This window comes from Cyanistes caeruleus, chromosome 3 (genome assembly GCF_971803275.1).
Source record: "Cyanistes caeruleus chromosome 3, bCyaCae1.hap1.1, whole genome shotgun sequence".
Lineage (NCBI taxonomy): Eukaryota > Metazoa > Chordata > Aves > Passeriformes > Paridae > Cyanistes > Cyanistes caeruleus.
Genome location: NC_141703.1, coordinates 40,760,094 through 40,780,105, shown reverse-complemented (window position 1 = coordinate 40,780,105; position 20,012 = coordinate 40,760,094). Strand labels below are relative to the sequence as shown.

The following is a 20,012-nucleotide window of genomic DNA, read 5'->3' as shown; positions in this document are numbered from 1 at the left end:
TGATTAAAACACATGGCTTTTTTGCTGCTTGGGAGCTTCATTTGACTGGTTGGTATGTACATGACAAGTTTCCTGCAGGAGCTGGTGCAAATACAGACAATAAACATTTGGAAAAGGACAGGTTTTAGTCTTGAGTGGAGGACTGTGAAAAAACAGGCAGCTCCCTTTTACACTCCTCTTCATTATAATAGAATCACAGAGTGTTTGGGGTTGGAATGGACATTAAAGCATTATAAACCATCTAGTTCCAACCTGCCGACCATGGGCAGGGACATTTACTAGTAAAGGTTGCTCAAAGCTACATCCAAACTTCAATACTTCCAGGGATGGGACACCCACAGTTTCTCTGGGGGAACCTGTTCCAGGGTCTCACCACCCTCATGGTAAAGAATTTCTTCCTAATATCTAACTTAAATCTGCCCTTTTTCAGTTTAGAGGCATTTCCCCTTGTCCTGTCACTACATATTCTTGTAAAAATTCCTTCTCCAGCTTCCCTGTAGACCCACTTGAGCTTCTGGAAGGTCTCCCCAGATCCTTTTCTTCAAGCCTTGTCTTGGTGACCAGTATAATCTTGCTTTATTGGAAGCAAAAAAGAGGTTTAGTTCCTCTTACAGCCAAATGTTATGCAGAGTTTGAATCTAGTATCTACACAATAGGAGGTTAGATTTGGTGAAAAGGTTGATTTCAACCTTTCATGCTTCCTAATGCTCCAATCAACTTATGGGGCTACTAAAACCTTCTGCTTTTCCACAGTACTGGTGTAAATTTTGATTTTTTTTTTCCCCTATATTTTGTTTTAAAAATGTGTGCCAGTTGGCTGATTGCTCTGGTGAACTGAAACAAGCCCTGCTATACCCGGCCTGCCCAATTTGGTGAATTATTTAGTGAGAAAGGTTATTCATTCAGCAGAACTGAGCAGTCCTCCAGTTCATGCTGTTTATAATTGAAAATGATTTCTGAGTGAGTGAGTTAATTATTTCTTGCTGTCTCACTACCCTCTACCTATTTTAAAACTGTGTATTGACCTTCAGGAAAAACTGAATTTCAGCCCTGTGGTTACTAACAAATGCTGGATATTTTAGTTGGGGTGAATATTTACTGGTTTTCCTAGGAGGTTCAGACATAAATAAAAGTTTAGAGGACCTCCGGGTAAACATGTTCATGGTTCAGCACTTTAATGTGTCAATTAGCTAACTAACACTGTCAATAAATTGGACCTGTCAAAAATAATAGCTTCCTTTCCAGTCTTCACCTCATGCTTTACCTGTCTGCTACAAGAAATACATTACACACCACCTAAAGCAGCATAAGCCAACTTTTCCATGCCTATAGCAAAAATTAACAAAGCAAAGCTGCTGTCTTCAAGCCCGAGTCTTGCACAAATCACTCTCTCTCCTACATTCCAACGTGTGAGCCGTATGACAGTCACACTTATTTCATTGACTGTGTGTTTCTTGAGCAGGTGTGCTACAGAAGCATGCTGCAAAGGAAAGAAGTCTGTCTGTGTGCCAGCAGATGTAGATAAATGCCAGTAGGTTGTGTTCACAGATGGGCAGCATAGCTCCCAGGTTCAGCCTGCTAAAACGGGGTGTTGTGTGCTACCAATTGCTTTGTTGCTCAAAGCTGTGAATCAGAGGGGGATTTAAAGCATTGTTGAAGCACAGGGCCATCATCCCAGAGCTGATACACCTTCAGCAGTGGCTAAAGGAGGTGGCAGTAAGGATTGCAGAAGGTGGCCAAGTGTCTGTGGTAGCTATCTGCATCTCAAAGCCCTGCCAGCCAGACACAGGTTTCTCCATCAGGAACGTATCCAGTCTCTTTTTGAGTCTCTAAAAACTTTAGTGTCCACACATCATGTAGAAAGGAATTCCACAGCTTCATTTTACAAGCAAGCACACCTTTTGTTTTGAATCTGCTGCCTTCTATTTTCATCAGATGTCCTCTAGTTCCTGCTTTAATATATTGTTTTCTTATATATTAAAACTTTTATGCGGGGTTTGGTGGGTTTTCTTTGTTTATTTATTATTACATAAAATTTGGTGTAATAGGCAATGACAATGTGGTTTAGCTCTCAACATTTCCACCCACTGGAGATCAAAGCAAAAAGGATGAATACCCTAATAGTGGGAGTTCATTTTCATTTTAAATGAGATGTAACAACAGGTTATGAAGAAAAACATCTTGTGATGGTTATTCAGCTGTGTAAGATTGCAGCGTTCCACCCCGTAAGCAGCGATATGAGATTATCACAGTCTTTCAATTACAAGATATTCTCGGAAGGGAGAAGAAGCCAAGCAGCCCATTGTCCTGTAGAAAGGTCCTGCCCTGGGAGGTCCCTCTGGGAGCAGTCCCAGGCAGCACAGCCAAATTGTTTGTGGCTGAAGCCAGGTGCAAGCTGTTTGTTGAGGTTTAAATATGGCAGTGATTTGTTTTATCCTGAGGGACTGCTGCTGTCCATGGAGCTGAGTGCCTGGCTGACTTCCTTGCAGAATGGGGGCCTTATGGGTGGATCCAAATCAAATCAGTGGCACATCCAGGCAGGCTCAGGAAAGCTCAGGACCCCAGCCAGGGTCACTACTGCCAGCCTCACTGCCGGTCATATTGTACCTGCGATGCACACACACAGCAGAACTGATGTAAGGCTTGCTTTGAGTGCACAGGGTGGCTCTGAGACCTGTGACAGCCCCTGATCAGACCACATGGAGTTGCTCTTATAAACCTCATGGGTACAACCTCTTGCAGATGCTATACCCAGTGCCATGGGATAATGTTTTGGAGCCCTGAGTGCCATAGTATGATTCTCATGAGCTGGGCACACGTGATGATGCCCTGTGAAGGGCACACATCAGCTAGAAGAACACACACAGTGGCAAAGTGATACTGTTGCAGCCAAAATCTGGTTCCATTTGCAATAATGAGTGCCTGATGCTGCTCAGAGGGAGAGAAACTATAGAAAAACTTGTTGTGGTCCCAGTTCTCATATTAGCCTTGCTCTTTCTCTTACAGGTTACATCCAAGCCTGCAGAGGATTGATGATCTCCGCTGTCTGCCTGGGCTTCTTTGGTGCCATTTTTGGACTAGTTGGCATGAAATGTACAAAAGTTGGAGGGTCTGATCAGACTAAAGCAAAAATAGCTTGCTTAGCTGGACTGTTTTTCATACTGTCTGGTAAATATATTTTATTTCTATCCGTTTGCATATTTGAAGTAATTCCGGAGCCGCTTCTTTTCCGCAGAAACCTGTGCACAACTCTCCATGACTTCATTGACTTCAGGGTCAGGCCCAAAGCTCTGCTGCCAGCTCCACTGAATGGTTTTGTCTTATGCTTTTCAGGGTTGTGCTCTATGACTAGTTGTTCCCTGTATGCAAACAGGATTACGTCTGAGTTCTTTGACCCTTCTTTTGTTGCACAAAAGTAAGTACTTTCCTATACTCATAAATCAAACAAGTAGACCTCATGTTTCCTACTGCACACTCAACACACAGAGTCTGTTGAGACAAAGAGCAGCTGCTTCTTCCCTTGGGCAGAGGAGAGTGGGCTGCAGTTTTACTTAATCCCAGTTTCTAACTGGAGCAACCAGGTGCTGAAATTCAAGGAACAAACACTTTGCTGCACAGTGATTGCCCTGCAGTCCGTGTGCCCAGCTCTACTGTGGGCTGGCAGGGCAGCTGGGGTTAATTGGGAGTGAAGCCTGCCTGGATGCCAGAGGTGTGCCACAAGAGGATAGCACGAGACAGAGGGGCTCATTAGCTTCATCATTCAAAAGGGAAGGGAGAAAAGTATTTCCTTGAGCTTTTGATAGAAGGTGGCTGCCATAAAGGTGTTGAGCACTGCTCAATCTTGATTCCTCTTGAGGAGAGGTTTCTGCAGGCTTGGTACAATTTTGCCGACAGATTTTCAAATCCAACTGACTGAAATTTGGATCATAAACCTTACCAACACCCATGATCATATAAGCACTAACATAAATGCTTTGCCTATACTTGTAATTAAATTTAAGAGAGTGAGTATCCATAAAATTTTAGGATCCGCACCAGAGATAATAAGCATCCCTAAAGACTCCCTTTAAAGCTGTGCAAATTCTCAGGTCCTGCAAAAGCAGCAAACCACAAACCAACGCTTGGATTTTGGATTGACATCTTAACTACCAAATCTGAAAATGTTGGCTGTAAATTATTGCATCATGGACTTTCCTGTTTTGCCTTCACACATGGTGTAAACTCTTTTTTCAAAGGCAATGATTTTAAAGTTTTCTTGGCAGTGATTCCAGGATATGTCAAACATTGGCTATACATTTCCTTGAGACCCAAATAAGGGATCAGTAAGGAACCCTGAGCCTTTATGTTTCACTTTGACAGAAAGAAAATAGCCTGAATAAATAACACTAAAGGGATCTACATCTGAAGTAGGGCTGACACTGCTTTTCCTGTCTTGAAACAGTATTAGTTTTCTCCATAATTCCCCTATAGCCTCTGCTTATTTGATGCAGTGAAGACAGGATTGAAAGACCTCCAAAAGAAAGAAGGATGTGAGGTTCTTTGAAGAAAATGGAGCCTGACTATATAGAAAGAAGTTTATTCATGAGGCTTGCTGTTCTTAGTGAAAATTACCATGGTTGACAGAAGTCCTTTTCCTACACTGTATTCCGACCCTTTGCTGCAAAAGAGCAGGCAAACCTCATGGTGGAATTTCGCTGTGAAGGAATGAGAAATCCAGTTTAAATATTGAAATAATGGTAGTAAAACATCCTCTCCAGAAATTACCTTTTGTTGTGGACAACCAGCATAGCTCAGCTGTGGGCATACATAATCATGACTGCAAAGATAAAGGCAGAGAGGAAATCCCAAAGTTTTAATTGGAGTTGTGCACCATGCATGTAGCTCATGCAGTGACCTTGCATCAGACTGAGTTAATGGTGGCATTCAGCTCCTTCCTTTCTCAACCGATGTAAAATTTCCATTTTGTTGCCATCTCCAAATCCTTACTTTGTTATGCATTGCAGCTGCATTTAATGTGCTGGTATATTGTAGAAATTTGGAATTGTCTCTTCACTGAGAAGGTTTTAGCCTTTTAACCTTTTGCCTTTTACTGCATGTTTCTCTCCTGAATTTATTCTGGCAGTGTCAGCGACAAGCTTGAGATGCTGTTAGTGGGAAACAAATGACACAAGATGTTCAGCACCTTGTGTCAGTCATCAGGATTTCCCTCCAGCCTTCTTTACTACTTTTAATTGAATAAACTCTAATTCTTATAGTCTTTCATTTTTGTCCCTCGCCACAGTCTAAACTCTCATAACATGATTGTTCTTATTGATAAATAGGCTTGTTTGTCCAAATTATTTAACTTTTCATATAAACATTGATATGCAACTGAAAATCTTGAGTTTTCCTTGTAAGTACCAGTATAAATCAGAAGGGTTGTTTTCTCTGTTTGAAGTTGTGGAAGAAAGACCAATCAGGACAGCACTGCAACTCATTAACCTGGCGGTGTGGCAGTGACCAGAGAAGGGCCATACACACAATCTATTTAATCATGGTATAGTAACAAATGTTGCTTCAAAAGGTCAAACAAACCCAGCTACAAAGGCTGAGCCCCATGTCTTCTGTCCCAACTAGTAGGTAACACTCAGGTACCCCTTTTCTACCCAATTCTGTCAAATATAGTCATGATTTCTTTCTGTACAATTGAAGAGTTTCAGGGAGGGAAGATGGCGCTTGGTCTCCTTAAATCCCTCAGTCTCTGGTCAACCATTTCGTGTTGTTAGACAAAAATATGGAAACTCGTGTTTCCCACTTTCTAGGCAAATGTTCTTGGCAAATAAGTTGTTATTGCAACAGCCTTCCTGGTTCTTGGTCCGGCTCTGTTCTCCAGTATCTGCATCAACTTCTGTGGGGAGCCTAATCCTGGTCCTCATACCTTAGGTGTGCTCTGGAAGTCCTGTAGGGATGGAGGGCTCCCCAGGAGGGGGCTTATCTCACATCTGAGCTAGCCCCTTTGATCTGCTTTTACAGGTGATTTTACAGGAAGAGGTGCTTCAAAAGTGTTTTAGAAGTGTAATTTGTGTGTATTTCTTGCATGCTGACTATAATGGGATCTTAGGTGATGAGCTCTGATGTAGATCTCTGCTTCTAATGAGAGAACCCCCTGTTCTTGGAGAAACAGAAATCTCCTTGAGTTATGTGAAAACAATAGCAAGGTGGTTGGAAATGTGAGCATAAATAGGATTAAAATTTTAAAGGTTTGGCAGATTTTGAAGTGAAACCAGGATGGGGTGGAGAGTTTTCCAGGGTAGAAGGAGCCATGGTTCCCAGCTTAAATTGGGTGTTGGGTCTGTAAGCTGGTGTTGAAGGCGGGTTCTTAGGCAGAGTCAGTTTATTTCAGCTTGAGCTTGGTGTCTCCAAATTGGGAGCCTGAACAAAGGAATCCCTGGGTCTTTATCTCCTCACAGCCTGTGCACCTGATCCTCACGTGCTCTTCACGAATCTTGCATGTGCCTCTTGGTCCAGTGATGATTTATGGTCTGGGGTCTTCTAACACCTCACTGGATTCTTTTTGAGTATTTCTGCAGTGTGGTTTTTTAAAGACACAAATTTTTCAGAACAGCTGACAGGTATTTTCAGTTAGGTATTTTGGTAATATTAGGGCCTGTGCACATGGAAATGTTCAGAACCAGCTGAGAAGTGCAACTACACAGTGTTGCAGTTGCACAGACAGGCTGTCAAGCAGGGGCTTTTATTTGGTGAGGTGGCTGCCTCACCACAGCTTACAACTAATCCATTTAGTAGCATCTACTCGAACAGCACAGACTCCTGTGTGATGATTGTGGCTGGATGGGGGACAGGGGCCTCTGTTTCCATGCAGGATCCCAGAAGCCCGGAGGAGATAAAGATCTCCTTAAGGGGAAACTGCAGCAGAGAAATAGCAAGAGACACACAAGTGTGTTCTAAAGGAATAAGAGGAATAGGAGACCTGGAGACTGTTGGGCTGCAGCCTAATGCAGGTCATCCTTGGATGCTTTAAGAGTGGTACTCAGGCAAAGAACTGGGGAATGGAGCAGACAGGGAGCATCCATGCTTTGCTGCTTGTCTTGAAGCTTCACCACTGAGGGGAAAGAATCTCTTCCCAATGCCCTTCTTTCCCTTCATTTAGTACTGTTGCTTTAGAAATGTGGACTTTGTGGGATGGTGCTCCTACAGCACCACTGTCTCCTCTTAGAGAGGGGAGCAGTTCCATGCAGCAAACAGTTTGTGGCTGGCCCGGGCAGCAGAGGTGGGGCCATTGCTGGTGACTTAGAGGTCTGCCCATGGATGTGCTGGGGAGCAGTTTCTTCCAGAGAGAATCCAGCCACAGAAGAAGGAGAAAGATGCTGGAACATGCACCTGTGGGTGCAAATGCTTTCACCAGACACACCTGTGTATGCATATGCATACACTGCACGTATGTGCATGTATATTGCATATTCATGTTATGCACATGTACAAACCCTCATGTTTTAAGCAGGCTGGTGTGTGGATGATGAGGGACGGAGTCAGACATCCCAAGAGCCAGAGGAGAAACTTAAGGAGAGTTGTAGGCAGAATTTGTAGTCTCTGGCCCAGCAAAAGCTCCAGTCCAGTTTGGTTTGGGAGCCAACAGGAACAAAACTGAAATGGAGGAGCTGGTGCCGTAAGCAGGTCAAAGAATGATGTAACCCCACAGCAAAGCAATCCAGGAGGAGATGCACAAAGGCCAGGCCTTTCCCTAACCCTAACCCCTAATCCTGGCTGAGCAGGGAGAGAAGCATTGCCCAAGTGTACTGCAGGGACAGAGTTTGCCTCCTGAGTCAGAGAGAAATCATGAAAACAATGTGGGTGAATGGCAGAGCTGCTGATTTTGTGGTGATTAATTTATGTGTCAATGGGAAGTTATTCAAGAAAAATACATTTAGTTATTTTATTCTGGAAATTACCCTCTTAAATCCATGCTCTCTTTTATTAAATACATTTACTGACTTCTTGTAGGTATGAATTAGGAGCAGCTTTGTTCATTGGATGGGCTGGAGCTTCACTCTGCATAATTGGTGGCATTATATTCTGCTTCTCAATAGCTGAAAACAGTCATTCTACAAGGTAAAACACAAGTTGTACTCACTGAAAGAAATCAAAACCTTTGCATTTTTACCTGCTATATGTATGGAGTTTGATTATTGTTCCAAAACACTTTGTAATGAGCTTCTGAAAAAGACTGTGCACATAAAAGAAAATAAGGGGATTTAAGGATAATGCTTTGTCCACCATTAATGTAATTAAGAAAAGCTATTGACTCAGAACAAATACTTGTGATATGTATTTCATAAATATTCTACAGCTGCAAAACCATGCATTTACTGACGTAGGAAAAGTGGCCAGGTGGCTTTACAGGCTTGGATAGACAAGTTTCTCTGATCTCAAATCACCAGATCAAAAGCAAGTGGTGGTGGCAGTGGGACCTCCAGCAGCTGAAGAGGTATGCTAACAAAGAGGAACAGCTGTAGGGAGTTACTGGTCACCTATGATCTGCCACAGTTTTCATGATTAAGCCTTAATTTACTTAGCTGTGAGGGAGGTATATGTTACAGGAAAGTGTAAAGACAGATGCAAAGACAGATGGAGTGGCAATGTTTAACTAGAATGGGACCACACAGAGTAGGAATGTGCCCCCTCCCCTGAAATTTGTAGTTACATTCCCATGCATTTCTTCTAGCTTTATTATTGTAATGCCTGGATGCAGAGATGTCACTTGTCTGTAGGATGAGCTGTAAATTGTTTTTTTTTTCTCTTCAGGAGGGGGTATGCCTATAATGGAGCCACATCTGTGATGTCTTCTCGTACAAAGGTCCACAACAGTGTCCCTGACAAATCCCCACCCAAGCACTTTGACAAGAACGCTTATGTTTAGTTGCACTCTTGGAAGACTCAAAGCGTTTTTAAACGTGATTTTGTACGTTTCATTCAGAGTGATTCCCCTCAGCCCAATGTACTTACCACTAAGACAATGACTTTTAAAAATATTAACTTGCAGCTTTTTACATATTGATGTAAATTTTATTATATAATATTTTAAGATTGATGTTGGTATTGTAAAGTTTATACCTGGCAATCATGAGCTGATATTGCATTCTTGAAAAAAAAATAAATGAGGTATTTACTAATTCAGTTTGTCATGTCAGCTGCTTATGGGAATGGCATCACACACATCGTATTGGCATACTGCAGTTCAAAACCTGAGCTAGTGTTTTTTCTTTGTCTGTCCACAGAAATGTGATGATTTTTCAGGGAGTATTTGTCCAGGTCAATAAATGAGAACAGAGATTACAAATAACCACAAAATGCTTTCTAGACTGAGTCCCTAAAATCAGACACAACTCATGTTTGTTATGAAGTTTGAACTGATGGACCTATAGAATTTCAACAAAAATTGGTTAGTTTGGGACAACAGTGTGAATATAAAAAATGAACAGTCCTATTTAATAATGGCACAGTATAGAAAAAGTTTTGTATCTGATATTATTTAAATTACATTAGATCTACAAAGTCAAGATTCTTTTTGTTTTACATTATTTTTTTGTACTTCATTTAAGTAGAAACACTACTGTATTTTTTTAAGAAGGCAGCCAATATGGACAAACCAGAAATGTACTTCAAGTACATTTCATGTACTTCAAGTACTTCATGTACTTCTGCAACGGCAGGTCAGTGCTTTCCTCAATGTGGCTTTACATGGTATTTTTTTTTTCCATTTGGTGTCCTTTTATACTAACAAAGACCCAACTCCAATACAAAAAAAAAACAACAACCCAATGAACCAATTTCCCCATATAGGAGGCATTTAATGATGATTAGTTTTAGAGGTGAGGCTTTTTTCTTTTCATTTGGTGTTTATTGTAAACCATGGTTGAAACTTAACGGTTTAATACATGGATATATTTTCTTTAAAATGTTGACAATTTTATATAAAGTTCATGATAAAATACAAGAAAATAGGCACTAAAAATTGTATAAAGTAATATTCTGCAGTATATTCTGTTCATTGGTTAACAGGCTTTCTTGCAAGACCAATTTCAATCTTTAATGTAAACATTAGAGGCAAAATATTCACCTCAGAGAAATGAAAGAGACTTTCACCACTGAACTCATGAGTGTGCTGGTTTTGGCTGGGATAGAGGTAATTTTTTTCCCCGTGGCTGGTATGAGGCTGTGTCTTGGATTTGTGCTGGACACAGAGTTGATAATAGAGATGTTTTAGGTATTGCTGAGCAGGGCTTGCACAGAGCCTTTTCTTTTTTCATACCACCACTTCGGTGAGGAAATTGAGGGTGCACGGGAGGTTTGGAGGGACACAGGTGGGACAGGTGACTCAAAGTGACCAAAGGGACATTCCAGACCATGTGACATCATGCTCAGTATATACAGTGGGGGAAGAAGGAGGAAGATATTTGGAGTGATGGCATTTGTCTTCTCAAGCCACCATTACACATGATAGGGCCCTGCCCTCCTAGGATGGCTGAACACCTGTTTGCCCATGGGGAGCAGTAAATTAATTCTTTGTTTTGCTTTGCTTGTGTGTGTGGCTTTTGCTTTCCCTATTGAACTGCCTTGATCTCAACCCACGAGTTTTCTCACTTTTACTCTTTCAAGTCTCTCCCCAGTTCCACAGGTGAGGGAGTGAATGGGCTGTGTGGGGCTTGGCTGAGGTTAAACTACCACAAAAAGAGAGAAGAATTAATTTGTTTCCAAACAGATATGGCCGGTATTGCATATTTCAATATTCTTTTTCAGAGTCAGATTGAATGACACAAGAGCTCTGTAAACAGTATTCCTTGTTATTACAGGACCAATGAGAAAAGTTACTGGGAAACACTTGACGTTTTCACCTGCATTTTGAAACGCAGCAGACCCCAAAAGCAGGACCTCCCATCAGGAATGGAACAATTATATATCTGAAGAATCACTCCAGTCTGTCACAGTGACTAAGCTGCTTTTTAACGTGCTTGTATTATCAGCTTCATGAAGGCCTGTTAAAACAAACAGACAAAACAATTAATAGCTATTAATACTCTTTTGGGGATATTTTTACTTTGTATTTGTCTGTAAGGTAAAATGACATGCTATGTGAGCAAACACCTGTGGACTTCAGGAAGTCCCAAATTGCAACCGGTAAGGAAACGACAAGTGTTGATAATATGTAGATTGTTTCTGTCACAGAACATAAAGCACAGTACAAGCAACCTTACTTTCTCTTCAAAAATAACCAGAAGTATCTTAATGCAACTGACACAGCTTTAACCTTTACATACATGGAAACGTTAGGGTTAGAAACTACTATATAAATTATATGTAAGATTGAGGCTTTTGCTTTAGCACTAGTTCAAATATTTATCTCAGCCTGGTAAGTCAATTAGGTATCTTGAACAAACCTGAAATGTTGTTATCATTCTCAAGACAAAGTGAGTTCCCTTCTCCCTTAAATTTGGGAAGGAAAAAAAATCTTGGATTTTTTTATTAATTTTTAAGATGAGGTTGAAATCTGATAATATTGTGGTTTAAAATCCCAAATTTAAGTTGGCATCTCTGTATATTTATTTGTGTGTATGGTTTATGTATCACTAAGTATCATAAAAACATGGTATTTATATGGCAAGGAACCAAACACAGAACTTTTCTTGTTCTTTTCTTACAAAACACCATCTATTGAATTACAATGTGTAATACACTGTACTTAATCCTCCTCTAGGTGGGTCAGCCACTTATGAATATGTTACCTTCCTCCTTTGGCACACTTTTCTTGGGAAGGCCCCATGCATGTACCACAGATGCACCATTGGGCTCATTTTTATGAACTGTCATCGCCTTCTGACCTCTGTCAGCTTTCATCAATAAAATGTCTTCCTCAGCTGAAGAAATATCCCAATCGTCTTCATCAGCTTCTGTGAGCTAACAGGGACAAGAAAAAACAGGCATTTTTCCTCTGTCTGTTAAAGCTGTGCTGAGATCTTTCCTAAACTTGAGATCTTTCCTAAACTCAACAATGTGAAACTGGTAAAGAAAAATGCGCTGGCACATGGCCTTTATGAAATCTATCATCACAGTTTTAAAATCCACATTAATTCAATTACCTAAATGATATTAATTTGCTGTTATCGAAACTAAAAGAGTTTTTTTTGTTTTTTTTTAAATCAGGAACTGCAAACATTTAAAGTCCTGCCAGTTTTGCATCTGGCATAAACCTCTGTTTTCAGGTATTATATGCCAGCCTTAAAAAAGGATTATCTTTTCTGGGATATTCCAGTGAGATGAAAGTCCTCCAAGCATTAGAATGTAGATTACTTACATGAAAATAAAGATATATCATGCAAAGTGTCAGTTTATAAGCATTCTGTAGTCAAACTAGGAAAAAATATTGCAGTAAAGGCCTTCTCAATTTAAAACTAATTTATTTTAAAAAGAAAATAATGAAAATTAAAAAAAAGACATGGTGCTCAAAATTTAAATATACATTCCCCTCAAGACTCAGTGTCAGCATGTACAAAGAGATTTTAATTAAGTGGTGAATTTGCATACTAAGTTCACAAAAGAGAGTCAATTCAAACAGATGAACCTGAAGGCAATGAGTCCATGGTCCCTCTTACCTCATCTGCCTGAAAACTAAGTATCTCCATTCAGCTTTGGCAAAAAGAGCTACAGCATTTCCCTATTTTTCAGTCAGATGTGGTTTGATCAATCTGAGCTATTTTTAGAGAGCATAACTGTGGAAAGCAAACAATGGTTCCTCACAAAGCTAAAACCTTATTTCACTGGAGTCCTAGTAAGGATCTAGATGGTGCTTCCATTGCACAGAAGGAAGGTTCAGATGCTATAAGAAAACAATGTAAGGTATGTATATGCTAGAGAAAAATCAACAAATATGAACGTGTTTTGTGTCTCGAAAGTGGGGAAGAGACTGCAGTAATGTGTTATCTTGCAACATAACTCCAGTTTAACATTGCAAACTGTTTTTCAAAAACTGACAGATCTGCTCAGTGTGCTGTATTATTAACATACCAGAATTCATTATTCTCCTGTTTCAAATTATCTGCATTTGGAGGGTGTGGTAATGGGAAAGTCAGTCACATATATTGAGAAATGCTGGAGGAAGTGTTTCCTCGAACATTCAAGGAGTCCCAAATTATTGTTAAAGAATAAACATGTCAACTTCAAACAGAATTCAGTTTTGATCAAGTGTAAATACATGGCACCAATCAAAACTGCTTAACAGTTTTATTAACTCAAAAACTTGTATAAAGACATTAAACTTTAAAATTATTAATATTAAACATATAAGTATGGACATAAATATATGCATATAATTACCAAAGCATACAAGATAGTGTGTTCTTCTGTAAAGATTCCAGAAAAAAAGTAGCAGTGCCTGCCCTGCTTTCATAAGCTTATTCTGAACTCACCCTGTCCATACAGGATACAGCAGGGACTCAATGTATTCTAAATTAATTATAGCAACAATAATTTTCATAAAAGGATGGAAAGGTGTGGGTTAGAAGAGACCTCAAAGATCATCCAGTTGAACTCCCCCACCATGGGCAGGAACACCTTCCACCAGACCAAGCTGCTCAAAGCCCTCTTCAACCAGACCTTGAACACTTCCAAGGATGGAGCATCCACAGTTTCTTTGGGTAATCTGTTCCAGTGCCTCAGCACCCTCACAGTAAAGAATTTCTTCCTAATATGTAATCTATATCTACTGTCTTTTCATTATAGTCTAATTTTCTGTCCAGAAGGATCTGTTCCATGATCTTTCTGGGCACAGAAATGAAACTAGCAGGCCAGTAGTTCCCAGAGTTTTCCTTCTTACTTTTTGTAAAAATGGATTTATTTTTATATGTAGTCAGTGATTACACCCAGCTGTGATGACTTTTCAATTATCATGGAAGAATGGTTTGGCAGCTATATCAACCAATTTCCTTAGGACCCTGGGAAACATTTCACTGGGTCCCATGGACTTCGTAAGTTCAAGCTTCTCTGGGGGTCTCAACCTTCTACCACAATAGGAGGGATTTAATTCCCTCAATACTTGCTTAAGGTTTCAGGGGCTTGAAAGATGTGGGAAGGGAGATTATCAGTGAAAAGTACAGCATTTTTAAAACATAGGTTTTAAAGTTTATTTTGCTACAGGTCCTTGAAGCCCAAATTCCTGAACACTATGACCCACCATCTAAAGACCTTTACAAAATCATCCCGCCAATTTGACTGTGAACATTTTATGGTCTTGTAAAATCTGACACTACAAAGAATTTGGAAGTACTACTAGACAGAAAATTGTACTGTAATAGTCATGTCTGTGGTGATAATTTTGAGTCTTGTGCAATTTGCAGATCCCACACAGTCAATGAACAGCTTAGGTGTCATCAATGGAAACTACAAGGACACAGGCTAAATGTCATTATGCTACCTTCATAGCCAAAGTTGATTAAGACAATCACCCCTACCTGGAAAATTAAATAGAAGTGTCACTGTCTTGGGGGGAGTGATGAGTTTCAGATTATCCCACAGTCAGGAGGCTCCAAGGTATCAGTTTCATTATGGCTAACAGGGTTCTCAGTAATTATTATTTGCTAATTTAGTGAAAAAGTATTGTATTTAATGTTAGAACTAGTATCTGTCTGTCTACTTCAATCTAGAAAAAACTATTCAAACTGAAATAAAATCAGTGCTGTTGACTTCTCTTTTGGAGTAATATTTTTTTCCTTTTAAAAATTGTTCAGGCAAAGACCCCACATTGCAGCAAAATTGTTTACCAATTATAGAACTCTAAACTGAGGAGAAGACCAGGGCCATAGGAGCCCGAGGGGTAAAGAATCCATTGTGTTAGTATTCTGCTGGTGAACGCAAGCCATACTCAATGGACAGCAATAGATTTGATGTAGTCTGAAAGTAGTATGTTATTAATGTAATAATGCTGCATATTAAAAGTGATACCTTCAGTTCTTTCACCTCTTCTTTGTTAATAAATGCCTGTGTAACATTAATTCCTCCAGCTGGTTTGTTCTTACTTCCATGGTTAGAAAGACTCTCTCCAACTTGTTTGGTCAGTCTTTTAATAACTGTTCCTAAAATTCAGAAAAAACTTAAATTGACAGTTTCCATTCACAAGGAGAGACTTTACCGTAAACCTTCTAGAAATCTCCCCCAAAGTAAAAATAAGTAAATTCTCTCTGAGATAAAGATTGTATCTTTTTATGCATTTATATAGAAGAGCATGATACACATCTCTAAGTAATACATGAACAGAATCATACTAGAAAAAACATGAAGTGTTTACCTATATATATACACACTCAAGACTAGGTAATTTGCTTTTTTTATGTTTCCTAACACAAAAATATTTCCATGAAATGCAAAATCATGCACAGCTGTCACAACATCCATATAAAAATGCAGTGAAAAACCTTTAGAAGTTTTGGGAGGTGTTCCAGTTTCTCCAGCTCTGTTTTCCTCCATCCCATTCCTATCATTTTTGCCAGAAGGCTTCTGAAAAGCATGGACTATGCTGCTTGATGGTTTTGACTGCTTTTGCAATATCTCTGGTGTTACATAAGACTGTTTCATATCATCTTCATCAGCTTCTTCCTCTGAACTGAATGGTGGTGTTCTAAGGAAAACCACATACAACATGAGCACTTACTGGGTTTCAGTGTGTGCATCACCACATACAAATTTAAGTTTCCTTGTATTTTCCTTTCCAATAATTTTCATTTTTATTAGGGTGAAAAGACAGAATATCCCCTAACTTTTAACTATTAAAAAAAATTAAAAGAAAACAGGCTTCTAGTTAAACTCAGAAAGTTTAAACCCCAAAATGCCCTCTTCTACACACATGACTCCCTCCATTTATGTAACCCTCTTTACAAAACAAGAGACCAATATCAAACAAGTCTTGCCAGGCAAACACAGATGGGCTTTCATGGATTGGCAGGTAGAGCAAATTTCAGGGTCAAAGTATCTGTGCCACAGAAAGCCTCTTGTGACATCAGATGGGAATTTTTCAGTGCAAGTGAAGTGGCAAGGAAGAGGCAAAATAATATACCTGATGTGAAAGGAACATGGAATATTATATTTAATCTTGGTTGCAGTATAAAAATATCAATAAATTGAAAAAATTAGGTCACCAAAGTCTCTAAATGCTTTAACACAGTCAGAAAAAGCATCTAAAATAGAAACTAAAGGAAGTTATTGTTCTTATTGAATATCTTTCTTTCTCAACCACAACAAAGAATAGATATGCTGAAAGAAAAACATGCCATCTTTCGGGGATTATAATAACACATTGAAATGGAGTAACACTTTAAACCAAAAAATGAAGTATGCAGCCCAGACAGTGTTTATGATTTTAGCTTAATAATAGTTTTGGTGGCAAACATGTCACCAAAAATGTCTTTTTCAAAAAGTCAAAGGAACAAAACATACGTGATGCTAGATGTTTTTCTGGAACCTCCACTTCCAAGAATCTTCCTGGATCTAAAAATAATGAGACACGTTATTTCAAGACTGACAGTAAGCATAAAGTTTATATGGAAGTTATGTGAATTCTTACCTCAATTCTTACAACTGAGGAAATGTTCACATCAGCCACAAAAGCCCAAACCCATAGGACCATTATCTGAGGTATGAGTGATTTTAGAATGGCATCTCTTACTTTGGAGTAGAAGTAAACTCAGGGAGGATTGTTCTTTGTCCAGATGGGCGGACAGCTGATGGAGACAACTTTGATGGCTTTTGAGGTGTGGCAAATGAGGAAACTCCCAATGGATTGAACCTGTGTTTTTCTACAAGAAAAATTGTCTATGTCATTCTTACAATCAATGTTTGTTATCTTTCACATTTCATTTCTACAATTAAAGATGTCTCTGCTGCAGACTATAGTTTCACAAAAAAAGGAGAGGAAATATAATTCTTTTCTTCCAAGCAGTTCTGAGTTACCATGCATTGGGTTAAAAAGTGTAGCAATTTGGCAGAAAATGAACCCCCTTCCTTTACAACTAGTCCTCAGAGGTCAGACATCTTTCAGAATTGAACCCTTGGTTATGCCAAGTGTTTTGACCCAGGAAATTAAGAAATTAAGTTGCAATTGTGATTGCAATTGTATTGTTAGTGCTATAAACAGCTACAATGAAGTTAATGTTTCTATATGTATAAATGTGTGTGTATATATATATATATATATATATATATATATATATATATATGTATATGTATGTATATGTATAATATCTGTGTATATATATTTCTGGCAATCCAAAAGAACCACATGTTGTATTTCATAGACTGGCTCTTTAGAATGTGACCAGACCTATGGTTAACAGACTGCTCATGCACCCTGTGTGAGGCCTGTAGTTACGCTTTTGCAACACAGTGATACAAAAACAGTTGGAGAAGACTCCATGGAGGTCGTGTGTGCAACAAATATGGGGAAGAATGGGTTAACAGCCTTAGGTTTAGGCATTCCTATGTCCAAGTGTCAAGGGTTTAAAGGAGGTTAAGTTCCTCAGAGCTTGATAGATTAAACAAGCCACTTCTGATACCTTGGAAAAATAGAGTGTGGGTTGAACCTGTCTATACTAAAATAATTACAACAGATAATGGGAACTTTAGGATATTGGTGCCAACATCCCCAGTTTCTCCATTATTGCCCATCCCTTGCAGAGTTTGCTCAAAAAGGGAAAGTCAAGGGAGTGGACTGAGTAGCACATTGAAGCAGTTCCAGAGCTTGGTCCCACAACCCCCCTGTATTCTGTTACAGCAGAATGGGGTTCTGTTGAGAACCTGGCGCTTACTGCAGCCTGTTTCACACTGGGCCTGGTGGACCAGAGAGATTCAGCCCAGCTGCATTTAAAGAGACAGAACAAAGATATTCTGAGCTGGAAAAGAGACTTTAATCATTAGTCCAAGCAGTTACACAAGTTGAGCCACTAAAGGATAACCTGTCTGGACAAACCCCAATGAAAGCTGTATTGTTTTCCCTTTCCAGGAGGGATACTGGGAATGATGCCAGCACATCTTCACTGAAGATCAAGTTAACCACCTAAGGATTTGTTATCCTTGTTGTAGAAGCAGCTGCTGCTATCATGAACGAAATTTGGTTCACACATCAGCAAGCTTGACCTGCAGGATGGAGACCCTCACCTCTATCTATGGAAGCTAATCAATATGGTAACTAGAACACATTCTGCACCACACACGTCTCACTTGTGAAATTTACTGCGACAGCAAATATAAGGGAAGGAGATGAGGCCACTTTGCCCACTGAAATTAGAAAGGTAACCTCAATGCCACTGAATTTGAAAGGGAATTTCAGTCCTCGTGGCATCTAATCAAATACATTAAGAAGTAAGATGAACAGCATCAGTGGTCAGACTCCCTCTTCAGATGGTCATCACAGCTAGAGGAATTTTCAATAAACTACTTAATCCTGTTGTTCCTACGTTAATCCTGACTCTAATATGTTTTCCTTTGGTCATAAACATGTATCTGGATAATGATCTGTCAGAAACATAAGGTCTGGGTGTGGTATAATGAAAGGTGTGGGGAAGAGAAATTGCCCTATAGAGACCCCCCAAAAATCCATTGAACAGGTGTGATAGCGGCACCAAACTGAAGGTGTGACTGTAGTCACAGGGTGGATAACATAAGAACAAGGTGTACAGCAAAAAGATACATGATGAAGGGACTTCCACGAAATATACCATGTGATGTGTGGCTAAGGGATTATGTGGCCATCATGGCATGCTGAGGGGGTGTTAGGTTATCAGGCAGAAGCTGGATGACCCTTAGCACTACAGTCAGCCAGGGAAGAGGGATTGATGCTAAGGTGTCACTGTTGGTGAATCTGGGATCACAAAATGAGACCAGACTCAGACTATAACCCACACCGCTGGTGCACCTGGGAACATGATCAGACTTACAATACTGAACTAGTTAAAATCAGAAATTAAGCTCAGCCATTACAGGCCCTTCAGTTCTGTTAGGATCAGCTGGAAAGCAAGGGGTTTATTTGCTGCCGAAGTGCTACAGTCCCTACACAACACTATGTATCTTGCCTGAGCTAAGATATTTGCTGTTAAGAGCATATTGATACCATGATGAGAACCCTCTAAAGAAAACAGTTTAGTTGTCCATGACTATATAGAATATTGTTATGGAAAAGTAGGAAAGCAGCTATACAGAAATGCTGTTATATAAAATTTTAAAATAGCAGTTATAAAATGTAAGACAATGAAATAAACCCCAAAATCCATTGTAACCTTCACCAAGAATATGAGCACAGGAATCGGGTCTTCTAGAAGATAATGATTTCTCTTCAACCCGAAAGCCAACTTGACGTTCAAGATGCTCTCGAATTCCAAGCATGGTGGGCTCCTGCTTCTCTTTGCGTTCTCTGGCACTTTCGATTGCTCGCAAAATTTTATTTAAGCGATCACTTGATATTCCACGAACACCCTAAGAAAATAAATTGTATTGTAAACACTCTTTTACACTTCAGATATCACAGAGCTTGTAGTAAAATCGCAGATGTTGGTAGTATTGCTCACAAGTGTAGACATATAGACATATCCTCCACAGCTGTAATTTGATGGCCACCCTCTCAGGTTAGTGGTTAAGGAATTGCAGTTATTTAAAACATGGAAATTTAGCTCTGGATATTATAGGTTGAGAACTCTAGTACAGGAGTGAAAGAACAGAAGAGAAGTGGTACAAAGATTACCCTTCTTTTAAATAATTCAACATCTTACTGCTTTAATTCCCAAGGATTCCAGCTTCTCCTCCAGAGCTTGCTCCAAAACAGCTCGCAATTCTTTAGTTAAAGAAGGATCAGACTTCAGAGCATTTATTAAATAGTGGTTACTTCTATCTGGTTTTAGATCACTTTTCTCAGTTTCTGAAATAAGAAGTAAAATGCTGTTTAGAGATATTTTTAAAAATCCACACTACATGAGACAAAA

The 20,012-nt window shown here is 39.5% G+C and overlaps 2 protein-coding genes across 8 annotated transcripts in view; one reads left to right on the top strand and one right to left on the bottom strand.

Moving 5' to 3' along the window:
* The window catches only part of CLDN10 (claudin 10), a 54,325-nt gene extending 45,155 nt beyond the window's left edge, over positions 1 to 9,170 (top strand). For both annotated transcript variants that reach the window (XM_023947553.2, XM_086880888.1), the window contains exons 2-5: positions 3,007 to 3,168; positions 3,334 to 3,415; positions 8,002 to 8,109; positions 8,803 to 9,170. In XM_023947553.2, the coding sequence (XP_023803321.1) occupies positions 3,007 to 3,168; positions 3,334 to 3,415; positions 8,002 to 8,109; positions 8,803 to 8,917 (467 nt within the window). In that variant the 3' untranslated portion in view covers positions 8,918 to 9,170. The remainder of the gene's footprint in view (positions 1 to 3,006; positions 3,169 to 3,333; positions 3,416 to 8,001; positions 8,110 to 8,802) is intronic.
* A 1,651-nt stretch (positions 9,171 to 10,821) lies between these two features.
* Positions 10,822 to 20,012, bottom strand: part of DZIP1 (DAZ interacting zinc finger protein 1) — a 37,400-nt gene continuing 28,209 nt past the window's right edge. For 3 of the 6 annotated variants that reach the window (XM_086880881.1, XM_086880879.1, XM_086880882.1), the window contains 8 exons: positions 19,803 to 19,948; positions 19,314 to 19,509; positions 16,709 to 16,838; positions 16,480 to 16,530; positions 15,462 to 15,664; positions 14,992 to 15,122; positions 11,781 to 11,952; positions 10,822 to 11,033 (listed from right to left, as the gene is read on the bottom strand). In XM_086880881.1, the coding sequence (XP_086737007.1) occupies positions 10,951 to 11,033; positions 11,781 to 11,952; positions 14,992 to 15,122; positions 15,462 to 15,664; positions 16,480 to 16,530; positions 16,709 to 16,838; positions 19,314 to 19,509; positions 19,803 to 19,948 (1,112 nt within the window). In that variant the 3' untranslated portion in view covers positions 10,822 to 10,950. The remainder of the gene's footprint in view (positions 11,034 to 11,780; positions 11,953 to 14,991; positions 15,123 to 15,461; positions 15,665 to 16,479; positions 16,531 to 16,708; positions 16,839 to 19,313; positions 19,510 to 19,802; positions 19,949 to 20,012) is intronic. The other 3 variants (XM_086880883.1, XM_086880880.1, XM_086880884.1) reach the window with 1 other exon arrangement.